This window comes from Furipterus horrens, unplaced genomic scaffold (assembly GCF_987537825.1).
Source record: "Furipterus horrens unplaced genomic scaffold, mFurHor1.1.pri manual_scaffold_9, whole genome shotgun sequence".
In the NCBI taxonomy this organism is placed as follows: Eukaryota; Metazoa; Chordata; class Mammalia; order Chiroptera; family Furipteridae; genus Furipterus; species Furipterus horrens.
In genome coordinates, this window is record NW_028327179.1 from 85,733,440 (window position 1) to 85,746,291 (window position 12,852).

At 44.8% G+C, this 12,852-nt stretch overlaps 1 protein-coding gene across 1 annotated transcript; it reads left to right on the forward strand.

Annotated features, from left to right (window-relative positions):
* SMKR1 (small lysine rich protein 1) lies at positions 1–7,956 on the forward strand. Its single transcript, XM_090286901.1, has 3 exons — positions 1–127; positions 410–531; positions 7,361–7,956. The coding sequence occupies exons 1-3, from the start codon at positions 1–3 to the stop codon at positions 7,556–7,558; spliced, it is 447 nt and encodes a 148-aa protein (XP_090143027.1). The 3' UTR covers positions 7,559–7,956.
* The last annotated feature ends 4,896 nt before the right edge of the window (positions 7,957–12,852 follow it).

A 12,852-nucleotide genomic window follows, 5' to 3' on the forward strand; every position in this document is an offset into this window, starting at 1 on the left:
ATGGTCCAGCCAGCGCGGCACAGCGGGAGAAAGCGATCGCTAAGAGGAAGGCGGCTGTGGGTTCCACGAGGCCTGCAGAGCCTGCACATTCCGGCCCGAAGGTTGAGCGTCAGGCCCTGGTGTCCTGGCAACGGGTAAACACTGCGCGGCCCGGCTCCCCGGCGGCGCACCCCCCAGCGTTTGTGCCGGCGACGCGCCGGCGCCCGCGTGTCTCCAGTCCCTGTGTTGTGCTTGGTGCGAATCGTGCCGCCCGTGGGCTCGGTGCCTCGGTCACCCCGCGTGGCAGCAGCTTGGTGGCTGCGTGCCCCCAACCCCGCCGGGTTCCCCAGAGCGTCTAGGCTTTCTGAGAAGCGTGGCTAGGTCCCGGCCCTGCGGCGTTCTCTGTAGATTGCGGAGGGAGCCACGTGAGCGGCAGCATGGGCGCAGGAGCTTCGCCCCCAGGGTTTACGTGCAACTGGGGTCTCTCTCTTCGTTTCAGGATTGGGAATCCATGCCACGCTCTCCTGCTCAACTGAAAAAGGAGTTACCATGGTAATCACGTCTGTTTTAAGTATAAGAGATTACGAGGCTCTCGCTAAATTAGTTTCTTACTGCTCTGCTTTGTAGAGTCAGGCTTTACCAAGATCGTTACCCACACCGCGAGATTGGCACCTTCATCTCCTCGAGTTGTGGGTGGTGTCCAACCCAGTGATCTGAACACTTGGGTGAAGATGGGGGTTGGGTGGGCGAGGCATTCCTGGGGCGGTCGGCCCGCTGAAGGGGACAGCAGCGGGAGAATTAGGCTGAACCCTCTTTCTGTGAGTTGGCTGGGTTTAGTTCCTTAGTTCTGTTGAGCCACTTCTGTTCATATCCAGCAGATGCTTTATGCGTGAATAGAGGCTGGTCACGTGGTGTGGGACCCCTGGATGTCAATAAGTGCCAGTGTTATCAGAAACCCTGGTTCTTCTCCTAGACGCAGTAAAGAATTACAGATCAGCGAGCCTATTAACATGCACGCAAAGTTTATTAGTGAATGGGAGAGCAAAAGCAAGGGTGGCCAAAGGCCAGGGTGGCCAGGGGCCCTGAGGCCAGAAGGCCAAGAGCGCCATGAGAGCCAAGAGAGCCAGTTCTTTGTTCTGAGGACTTGTATAGTTTGCGGGATGAGCATGAAGAAGTTACATATGATTGTTGGATAAAGGTAGTGCCAGGGGGAATGGGGGTGGCTGTGATTACCCAAACTTAGGTATGTGTGGGGGTCTGATGGCCCAGGCTCTATTTGTTCACCTTGCATGAGTGACAGAAGGCAGACAGTTAATCTAAGTTGTTTTATAGGTTTTTTTCTTTGGGCACTGTGGACTCTCTCCCGCCTACCCGGTCTTGGGATGCAAGCACAGTTTCAAAGGCTTTCTTTCCCATCTAGTGGAAAAGAAACATAGAATTTCAAGGACTGCCCTCCTTCCGTGTCAGCACGGTGTTTTCTTGTGATGTTGGAACACCTGACAATATTAACAGACAAGGCCCAGGACTGCTGAGTTAGCGGGTGAGACCTGTCTCCCTCTGCTTCTCATTCTCCTGTAACACCAACAGGAACTGGCTGGGCACCTAGATGCTGCTGCCGCAGCCCTGGTCCTATGTGGTGTTCTTATCTGTGGATTTAGAAGTAAAAAATGAACCCAGGTGAGACCCGGACCTCTGGCTCATTTTAAGGAATTCCAGTTTAAGGAATCGCTTTGGAGGAGACCTTTTATGCAAGGAATTCTTGAATTTTTAATTTTTTTTTATTGATTGATTTTAGAGGAAGAGAAAGAGAGAAACATTTATTTGTTTTTCCACTTATTGATGCATTTATTGGTTGCTTCTTGTATGTGCCCTGACTGGAGATGCAACCTTGGTGTATCCAGAAGATGCTCTAGTCAACTGAGCCACCTGGCCAGGGAGTTCTTGCATTTTATTCTCAGGAAACCTGACATCATCTTTGCATCTCACTTCCAAATCATTGGCTCACAGAGCTCCACATTAAGCCTCTGAAACTTCAAATTTCTATTTCCAACTTCCAGCCAAATTTCTCCACCATAGAGCTAGCTTTTTCAAATTGTCTTCAAAATCCAGCTCTTATAAACACTACCTTCTCTGGCCTCACTGGCACATCGCAACAGCACATTCATCCTCCTGGCCTCAAACTCACAAACATTCCTATTCCTCAGCCCTCATCCACTCTCTTGCGACCTGCTTTCCACCCTAACTGCCACTGGTGGTCAGGCCATCTTCGCCACCTGCCTGGATTCTGGCAGTAGCCCACATCCAGGCACTATCCAGGGGTTCTCCATCTCCCTTGTTCTCCTTCCCTGCCAGTGTCCTCGCCCCGGGTCCTCAGGGACTTCCATTGTGTCTGCTCAACTAGGTTCTGCTCTGCGTGAGCTTGGCGCTCAGAGCCCTTGATAAAGAAGCCTCAACCTCTTGAGCTTTGTCTACCGTGTTATCCTCTCTGCTTAAAAAAAAAAAAAAGAAAGAAAGAAAGAAAGAAAGAAAAGAAATCCCACGCTAGACCTATATCATTCTGGAAGCCTCCTACACCTGCCCCATCTCTCTCTAGCTATTGATCTACTTTTCTTCAAGACAGACCCAGCTCAAAAGTACCTCTTGCTTCCCAATTGCTTCCTAAGCGCCCATAGCTCTCTGCACCCCACTTATAGTGCTTTGCCTTTTTAGCCTTGGAAAGCCTTACTCCTCACGCTCATTAGATTGTAGTGTAGAAATGTGTTTGGTAAATCTGTGTTCCTTCCAGTTCATTGCGTGTAAAAGCACTCAATAAATACCTCTTGATTTAAATTGAGTCATTCCCAGGTTACTTCACAAGGTTGATGTTGGCAGTTTCTTTTCAGCCCAGGGAACTGAAGCAGAATGGTTTAATAAAGCCATTTAAGCTAATGGCTTCTCACTGCTCCCTGGATAGAGGTTGAACACCTTAGCTGCCAAGGCCTGCAGGCCAGAGCTGCACCTGCCCGTCTTCCCAGCCTCCACTTCTCTCACGGCCCCCGCTCCTCACTCCCGTTGTTGCCTATGGGTTGAGCACATAGATCCTTTTTTTTTTCTCATCCCTTCAACTTGGCATGTTCTCTCCAGCCTCAGAGCCTCTGCCAGGGAATTCCCTATCCCTTAGATCACAGGCCATTCTTCGGGAATCTTTCTTCCTTTATATCCCGGATTCAGTCACACCCTGTCCATCCTGTGTCATCATAATGCCATGTACCCCTGGGTTCTTCTCTCAGAGCATAGGTGGTGAGTAAATGTGTTTGCGATTTCTTCCTCACTGAACTGTAAGGCTCATGAAGACAGGAGCCTTGAACTGCAGGGCCTGGCACACAGTAGGTGTTTGTTAACTATTTGTTAGTGAATGAAAGAGGCATCTTAAAAATTCAGAAAAACAGAAATCTACATTTGTTTTCTAATTCTTGGGTCTGCATTGCATCTGAGTTACAATTTATTCACTCGGCAAATATCTATTCATTCCTACAATGTGCCAGGCATTGGTCTAGACCTGGGGAATTCAGTGGTGAACTTACAGACCAACTGCTGGTTAGGAGAACATAAAATTAATACACAAACAAACGAAGACAATACTAAGTGAAGCGTGCTCAGCGTAAGGAGATAGAAAGTGAAACTGATGGGAGGATTGTTTGGAGACCATCTGTACCCCACCCCCTTTGTCTGGGAAAATCCCAATTTATGTTTGTTGAAGTGTCCTGGTTTGAGCAATAAATAATGTGGCCACCCTAGTTATAGCTAGAATATAGTCAATGTCTGGATAGTTTTTCTAAAGAGGTGATGATTTGGTATGGCTTCTGTGAAGGTCTGCCAGAAGAAGCAGGGACAGGGAGGAGCTGGGTGAGTTTGGACACTAGAAGGAAGGTCGGTGTGGTTGGAGCTATGAGTTTAGAGACCAGGACTAGCCAAGAGCCATGAAGTTGTATTGAAACAATCCAACCAGCTCAGGGACTGTAAATTTTCACTCACTTATAATAATTTCTTAACATATATATTGAGGTATAGTTGATGAATAATAAGTTGCACATATTTAAAATGTACAGTTTGATAATTTTGGTATAAGCATGCTCCCATGAAACCATCACCACAATCAAGATAACATGTTGGCCCTGGCTGGGTCACTCGGTTGGAGCATCGTCCCATACACCAAAGGTTACAGGTTCAATCCCAGCTGGGGCATGTATGGGAGGCAACTGATCAATGTTTCCCTCTTGCTAAAAAATAAGTAAATAAAAATTAAAAATAAAATCAATAAACATATCCTCAGGTGAGGGTGAGGATTGAGAGAGAGAGAGAGAGATAACATGTTGATCACCCCCAAAGTTTCCTCGTGGTCCTTTGTAATCAGTTCTTTTCTCCTCCATACACAGTCCCCTACCCCTCACAGCAAGCAACCTCTGATCTGCCCTCTGTCTCTATAGGTTAATTTATAATTTCTGGTATCTATTGTATATGGAATTAAACAGAGTTGTTTTTTTGTAGGTTTTTTTTTTTTTGGTATGGCATCTTTCATTTGTATAATTATTTTGAAATTCATCCATGTTGTAGCAAGTGTCAATAAGTCCTTTTCATTGCTGAGTAGTATTCCCTTGTATGGTGATACCACAGTTTGTTCATTCATTCACCCACTGATGGACTTCTGGGTTGTTTCCAGTTATTAGCGATTACAAATAAAACTGCTATGAACATTCACGTACAAGTCTTTGAAGGGACATATGCTTTCATTTCACTTGGGAAGTACCTAGGAGTGGAATGGCTGGATCATATAGTAGGTATGTGTGTAACGTTTTAAAGAAACTGCCAAATTGTTTTTCCAAAGGTGCTCTGTCATTTTAGATTTCCACCAGCTGTGGATAAAGTCCCGTTTCCTCCGCAACCTCTCCAGCACCTGGTATGGTCAGTGTTCATAACTTGAGCCATTCTAATAAACGTGTGCATGAGCATTAAAACCATTAGTGGTTTTAATTGTATTTCCCCAATGATGTGATGTGCGTATCTTTTCACATACTTATTGGCTATTTGAATACCTTCTTTGGGGAAACGTCCAACTCTTTTGACCATTTTTTATATTGCGTTGTTTTCTTATTATGTTCTGAGAGTCCTTTATCTATTCTGGATATAAGGCCCTTATCAGACATATGATTTGCAGATATTTTCTCCCAATCTGTGGCTTGGCTTCTCATTTTCTTAATATCTTGAGAAGAGAACAAGTTTTTTAATTTTGATGATGAATGTATCAGTTTTTTCTTTCATGGATTGTGCTTTGGTGTCATATCCAAGAAATCTTTGTCTAACTCAAGGTCTCGAAGATCTTCTCCTATATTTTCTTCTAGAGGTTTTTGGTTTCTGGTTTTATGATTAGTTCTATGAGCCATTTTGAGTTAACTTTTGTATATGGGGCAAGTATGGTTCTTTCTTTTTTTTGCAAATGGATATTTATTATTCCATCTTCGTTTATTAAAAAGGTTACCCTTGCTTCACTGAATTGCTTTGGCACTTTTGTTGAAAGTCTGTTGTTCGTGTATTTGTGGGTCTACTTCTGTACTCCATTGATCTGTTTGTCCTTCTTGAGACCAATACCACACTGTCTGGATACTGTAGCTTTATAATAATTCCTTTTTAACAAATAATAATTCTTTAAATAAAGTAGTATTAGTCCTTCAACTTTGTTCTTCTTTTTCAAAGTTCTTTGAATTTCCATATGAATTTTAGAATCAGTTTGCCAGTTTTTTCAAAAAGATGAAAACTTTGAGCAAAAATGTCAAACTTCTATGTGAATTTTAGTTCTCAAACCATTTTAGAGATCAAAACACATTTTTTTTTTTTGCAGTTATTCCAGGTATCTCAAGTATGATTGACATGCAAAGAAAATAGTATGAAGTTGTTTTAAAAAGCCACGAACCCAAGTCTTTAAGAGCTTATGGTCATGTACATTCCACACCCCAAGGGTGTGCTTTATCAGGAGGTGCAGTTATTTCATGGATTTTCATAGTGTTTCTTTTCACTTGAATTTCCTCACAGAAGCCAGGCCTCTGTGTTACAAGGTGCTTCTCATCTTCATTCCTGGGTTTTGTGTCTAGGAATGAGCTCCATTTCAACCTAACAAAAATGTGTTTTAGTGTTTTTAACACACTGACTATATTTCTCTTTGTTTAGCTTGGGACATTTTTAAGATGCAACGCTATGAACAGCACATCTATTTCATACAAATATTTAGCCTTTGCAGGTGTCCTTGATAACTTATCATTCCTCTGCTTTCCCTTGCCCAGAACAAACACTTCCTAAATAATACACTTCCACTTGTTATTTTCTGTATGGGTGGGTCATAGGGCATAGAGAAGTTGAATCAGCTCTGTGCAGCTTAGCAGAACTTTGGAAGCTGTTTATTCCCAGGTTCGGATAGTGACCTCCCTTTTCCCAGTGGGCATTGCGGTCTGGCAGTGTGGTTATAGCAAAACCACAAGCGCTGGGCCTGGTGGATGTCCGTTTGTCCTGTGACCTTGCTGAGCCAAATAATGCCTACCTCCCTTGAAATATAGCTCTGAGAAGTAGCTTTGATGAAGTGATGGCACTAATCATCTGTTGAGTGCTTGTTCCATGTCAGACACCCTGCTACCTGCTAAGTGCCTGATACAGTATTCAGGTCTTAGTCCTCATGGTGGCTTAATGAGCGAGAGACTACTGCATTACTAGCGCCAAAATATATCTTTGCGCCTGATTATCAAATGTTTTAAATTTAATTTTTAATATGAAAGTGTCCATACATACACAAAAATACAGTAGTAAAATGAACCCCCACATATTCCTTTCTCAGATTTAGAATTTATCAGGATTTTGCCACATTTGCTTCATCTGTCCTTTTTCTTTGGCGGGGGTGGGGGAGGTGGAAACTGCAGTATTTTAAAGCAAATCTTGGGCCTTGTTTTATTTCATTCCAACAGATTTTACTTAGTGTGCCTCTCTGAAATGTGTAAACATTTTTTCCATGACCCAATGCCATTATCAGACCTAATAGAATTAATCATTCCTTGATATTATCAAATTTCCCCAGTTGCCTAAAAAGTGCCTTTTTACAAGTTGTTTGATCCAATCAGAATGCTAACGAGGTCCACCACACATTGCATTAGGTTGAGTCTCTTTTAATCTAGGGTGCTTAATCTACATTTGCTCAATTACACATCATATGTCTTCTCCTCCCGCTCCATGCAAAGGTTTTTGTTGTTAAATTTTTTTCCTTCTGGTATTTATTTTTTCTTAAGTTCAATAGGATACGTTGAAAATTTTGTCAAGGTTATAAAAACTAATTTTTTTTTTCTCGTATATATGTCTTTGAAAGCCACGTAAAGGGAAAAGAGGGAAAGGCCAGAACAAGCCTGTCGTGAAGAAGCAGAAGAAACCGGAAGTGGACATCCTCAGCCCAGCTGCGATGCTGAACCTCTACTACATCGCTCACAACGTCGCCGACTGCCTGCACCTGCGGGGCTTCCGCTGGGCAGGTGCCCCCAAAGCAAAGAAAGGAAAAAACAAGACTTGAGTGATGGTGTTTCACAGCATATCTCTATTACCGGTAGAGAAATCAGGCTATACAACTATTGCAAGCCAAATGGACTTGACTGAAGGCAACTTGAGATGCAAGTTCTTCTGTGGTAGTTAATGATAAAGAAATGCATTTTACTTCCTCAGCTCCATCCAGGTATGGTTAGCCAGTGTGGTTTTTCAGAAGTTAAGAGGAAAAAATCTGAGTAATTCCCACACAGCGTAGTGGAATCAGTAGGACTTTAAAAACTTATTATAATCTTGGGTCTGAATTAAACCTTGCTCTCAAAAGGCAGTTCTAGCTTGCATGAGTTTTCTTTTGCCAAAGGGGGTTATTTAGAGAAGACATGGCAAAAAGCACAGGCTTTGCTTATGAACATCCTTCTCTGGGCACTGTTTCCTTTACCTGTCTTTTTCAGGAAAAATAATAAATATTTTGTTTTTATAATCTTCTTCTCAGCAGTCTGACTCTTGCCTGATTCTGATTAGCCACAGGTGTCAGTGGAGACTGAGATTGTCACTATGGCTCTGACCACGTTAGGGCATATAAACTGATTCAAAGGAGCTCACAGCATTCAGTGGTTGCGGTGCAGGGGGGTGAACAAATCAGCCTCACCCGTCTCTTCTTTCTGCTTCACCTGACTCTTCTCCCTTTTTTTCTGCACACTTCCCTCTTCTCACCACCTCCTGCAGGCTTTCCTTTACACTTGGCTGACCCCCAGTTATGAAAATGGTGCCAGAAATTTGCCATGGACATCCTGTCGATATTACAGGATCTTCCTAGCCTGGGCAAAGAAACTTAAGAGATAAAGCTGCAGTTCTTTCTCCTCGGCCACAAAGATCTAAAAGCCCTAAATGTGAAGCTAGGAAGGAAAGGCGTTTCTCAGTGTAAGCACCATCTCTGTGTCACGTAGCATTCCACCCCTGCCTCCTGCTTTGTCTTCCTGGTGTATCTTGCCTCTCCCCCCTTGCTGACGCCTTCACTGTTGTCTCCATTCACAGCTCTGGTTCCTCAAGGTAGAGCTGCTTTGACTCCTTGTCTTAGTAGCATGGTCTATTATATAAAAGACACCTATAAATTGTGTGGGGCAGAGCCTAAGGTAATTGACTGAGCAGGGCAACTGGCTTCCCACTTTGTGGCTCTGTGTTGGGGGAGGACTTGGAGAGGGAACGATGCCACTGCCTGACTTCTGGAGGTTTGCCCAGTACTCACCTGTGCAGCTGGTGCCTGTCCAGCTGTTGCCCTAGTGCTGAATCCCAGAGAGGATGAGACTGTGTATGTTTTAAGTCCTTGTGGGCCCTTTAAGCTGAGTCTCCTGAAAATCCAGCAGTTTCTTCTGCCACCCCAACCCCCACTGGTTTTTACAGCCAGAAGTTATGGGGATTTATCTTCCTGGCACTGGAACCCTGGGACATGAGGTTTGGCCTGGGGCTCGGATTGCTTGCTCCCAAGCTATCCCTCCCAATTTTTACCTACCATGGGTGAACGTGGGACTGCCTATTTCGCCACCACTGCCTCTCCACACCACACCACGTCTCCTGGCCTTTCCACCCATCTCTGCGTCTCTACCTCTTCTACTCATCTGGATGAATGTGACTTCCTTAAATCCTTGGTTGTCAGACTTCCATATGGCTCAATTTTCTGATGGTTCTGGGTGTTGGTTCTGTTGTTGCGCGAGGAGGCAAAGCGTGTTTACCTACACTTCCATCTTGACTGGAGGTCCAAATAGCTATAATTTTTCAGAGAAATTTTTGGTGAAACTCTACATTTAAAACTTTTGTCAACAAATTTATCTCCTTTTAACACATTTATTTAGCACTTAGTCGGTTTTGCACTAGGAGGAAAAGAGAGGGTTCCTAGCAGTCAGGTGCTTCCTGCCCGGGGAATGAGGCTGATACACAGAAGCCACTGTGACCAGGGGCACTTAAGATCCTATTTCAGCTTTATACAACTTATGAAGGTGATTAACAGGAGGGTGGGACAAAGACAGCTTAGTAGGACCATCTGGAGGGCATCTGATGATCAACTAATCTTTGAACCTTACTGTTATTATTTCCCCTCAACCCAAGTCAGCAAGGATCTGATGATTCTTCCTGCAGCTGAGGATTCCCCGGGAGCTTGTGCAGGAGCCACGCAGGGCAAGTCTACACGTGCCCCGTGCTGTGTGGTGGAAGCAGGGGTGGAGGTGAAGGCTTGCTGTGAGGCTCCAGGGCTCTTTGTGAGGATGGAAACCAGGTGGAAAAGTGGGAGGGAAAGGAAAGGTGACTACAATAGGTGACATGTCGACAGAGGAGGAAGAAAAATTTGGTGATAGCATGTGGATAGAGAACATTTTTTAGAATGGAAGTGCCCCTTGAAAAATTGATGACATAATCAAAAAGAGAAGCAGTAACAAGTGTTGGGTAGGATGTGGAGAAAATGCAACCCCCGTAGGTCCTGGCAGGAATGTAAAGTGATGCAGCTGCTGTAGAAAAATTTGGCAGTGCCTAAAAATGTTCTAAGCAGAGTTACCGTATACCCAGCAATTCCACTCCTAGCTATATGCCCAAAATATACCTAGGATATACATTGTTATGAAGGTCACATCTTACGTAATTCCATTTATATTAAATGCCCCAGCTAGTCAAATCCATAGATACAGAAAGTAAATAAGTGGTGGCCAGGGGCTGGGGGAGGGGGAGATAGGAAGGGGTTGCTAGTGGGTAGGGGTTCCTTCGTGAGGTGGTAAAAGTGTTTGGACTCAGACAGTGGTGGTGGTTGCACAACCTTGTGGATATACTGAAAACACCTGAATTGTATACTTTAATGGTAAATTTTATGGTGTGTGTATTATATCTCAATTTAATAAGCTGAGGATAGCTAACAAAGGTCCCCAACAAATGGGAGAAAAAACAGGTGAGGATGAGTACCAAGTGCCAGAGCAGATGCCGCAACAGAGATGAGGCAGAGGGAACAGGTCCTTGTCAAGCACCTATAGGCGAATGCCTGGGGCAGGTAAAATTAGGAGCTGCAGCCAAAGTGTGGGCTTAAAACCCACAGTGTCCAACTTTCCTACAGGGGAAGGGGCTGCAGAGTTGGGCTGCCTCATCTTTACTCAAGTGCCAACCACCATCACCCTCCCTTTTCCAGGCTGAGGGAAGGAGCTGGCTCAGAGAGTGAGCTCAAATGTGCAGGAGAAAAACTTGCCCTAGAACAAAAATACCCCCTCTCCCGTATATGGGGTTAGATTCATACCCATGTAGGAGAGAGCCCAAGAATACACCACATATGGCAAAATGTTTCCAGAGCTTCTCTCCAGACAGGTGAACTGGAGTATTCTAATTGTCCTCTTTGTGACGTTTGCTTTTCCCAAGTGTTCCTCACATACATTATTAAAGGGATGATTAATGAAGTAGGCTCTATGCCCTCAACTGAGAGGGATGGGATTCAGAAGCCAACAGAAGTCGATGTAAACCATGCACTTCATCTGCCCTTTCATTCCAAATGATAGCCTTGCTGGATAGAGTAATCCTGGTTGCAGGGTGCCTTTCATCACATTGAATACTTCTTGCCAGTCCCTTCCTGCCTGCAAAGTGTCCTCTGAGAAATCAGCTGATAGTCCTATAGGCACCCCCCTGTAGGCAACTCTTCGCCTCTCTCTTGCTGCCCCCAGGACTCTGTCTTTATCTTTCACCTTTGGCATCTCAATCATGATGTGTCCTGATGTGGTCCCCTCTGGGTCCAGCTTGCCTGGGACCCTCTGTGCTTCCTGGACCTGTATGTCCATCTCCTTCACAAAATTTGGGAAGTTTTCCTCATTTTTTACAATTCTTTCTTCCTCATTCTGCACTGGTTGACTTTTTTTTTCTTCCTTATGTTCCAAATCATTGATTTGAACCCTGGTTTCCTTCCCTTCACCATTGGTTTTGTGTGGATTTTCCTTCATATCACTTAGCATAGCCTTTGCTTCTTCTCTTATGCGTTTGCCGTACTCGAGCATATCTGTCAAGCCTGTGAGCATCTTTATCACCAGTGTTTGGAATTCTACATCTGTTAGGTTGTCTGTCTCCTTATCTGTGAGGTTGGCTGTCTCCTCATTGCTTAGTTCTCCCACTGGAACCTTGATTCGTTCCCCCTTTTGGGTCATACTTGTCTGTCTCCTCATTCTGACAGGCTCCTGTGTTTGTTTGCCTCTGCATCACAGGTAGAGCTGTCACTCCTGTTACGTTATAAGGGGCAGAGCCTGAGGGATCCATCAGTACAGGGCGACCTGTTTCACCACGTTGTGGCACTGTATGTGGGGGAGGGGTCCGAGAGGGAACAATGCTGCCTGTCCAGCACTCACCCCTTTTCCAGGCACCTGTCCCACTTCCGCACCAGACTGGGGCCCCTCTAGCTGCTGCCCTGGTCGTCGTTCCCAGAGTGGGTGGGTCTGCGGATGTCCTAGAACCATGGGGGCCCTTTAAACAAGCGGACTCTGCTGAGAGACCGGCAGTTTCTGCATCCGCCCCAACCCCCACTGGTCTGCACAGTCAGAAGCAATGAGGCTTGATTTTCCCCGGTGCTGGGACCGTGAGCTGTGAAGTCCAGTGAGAAGCTGGGAATGCTCCCCAGGCGTCCCTTCTGACTTTTTAAAACGTGTGACTGCGCTTTCCTCTGGCCCGCCGCTGCCACCGCTGCTGCCGCTGCTGCCGCCACCACACCGCGTCCTAGCGCCCCGGTTGCACCCCTCCTACCTGTCTGGATGAGCATTTCTTCTCTCCTCTCTCACTTTTTTTTACACCTACTTTGTATTTAAATTTTCAAGCCTACAAAGAGGTTGACAAAGTACAATGACTCCTCAGACCCTTGACCTAGACCAGAGTTCTTAACCTTGGCACTACAATAATATTTGGGGATGGGTAATTCATTGTTGTAGGAGCCTATCCCGCGCATTGTGGGATGTGCAGCAGCGCTTCTGACCTCTGCCCACTAGGTACTGGCAGCACCTCTTCAACTGAGACAACCAAAAATGTCTCTAAACATCACCTAATGTCCCCTGGGAGGCAATAATTGCCCCCTGTTGAGAACCATTGGCCCAGATTCAGGAACTAACATTTTGTCACATTTGCGCATACACATATTCTCTGTGTATAAATATATTCATAGGTAATACATGTGTATATTATATTATACACACATAATACAAATACATATATGTAAATATACATATAAACAAACATACATGCACATGTATATTTCTTATGTGAATACGTGTGACACCAAAAAATTCAAATGTACCACTAAGAAGGAAAGGGAATAAAAACATAGCA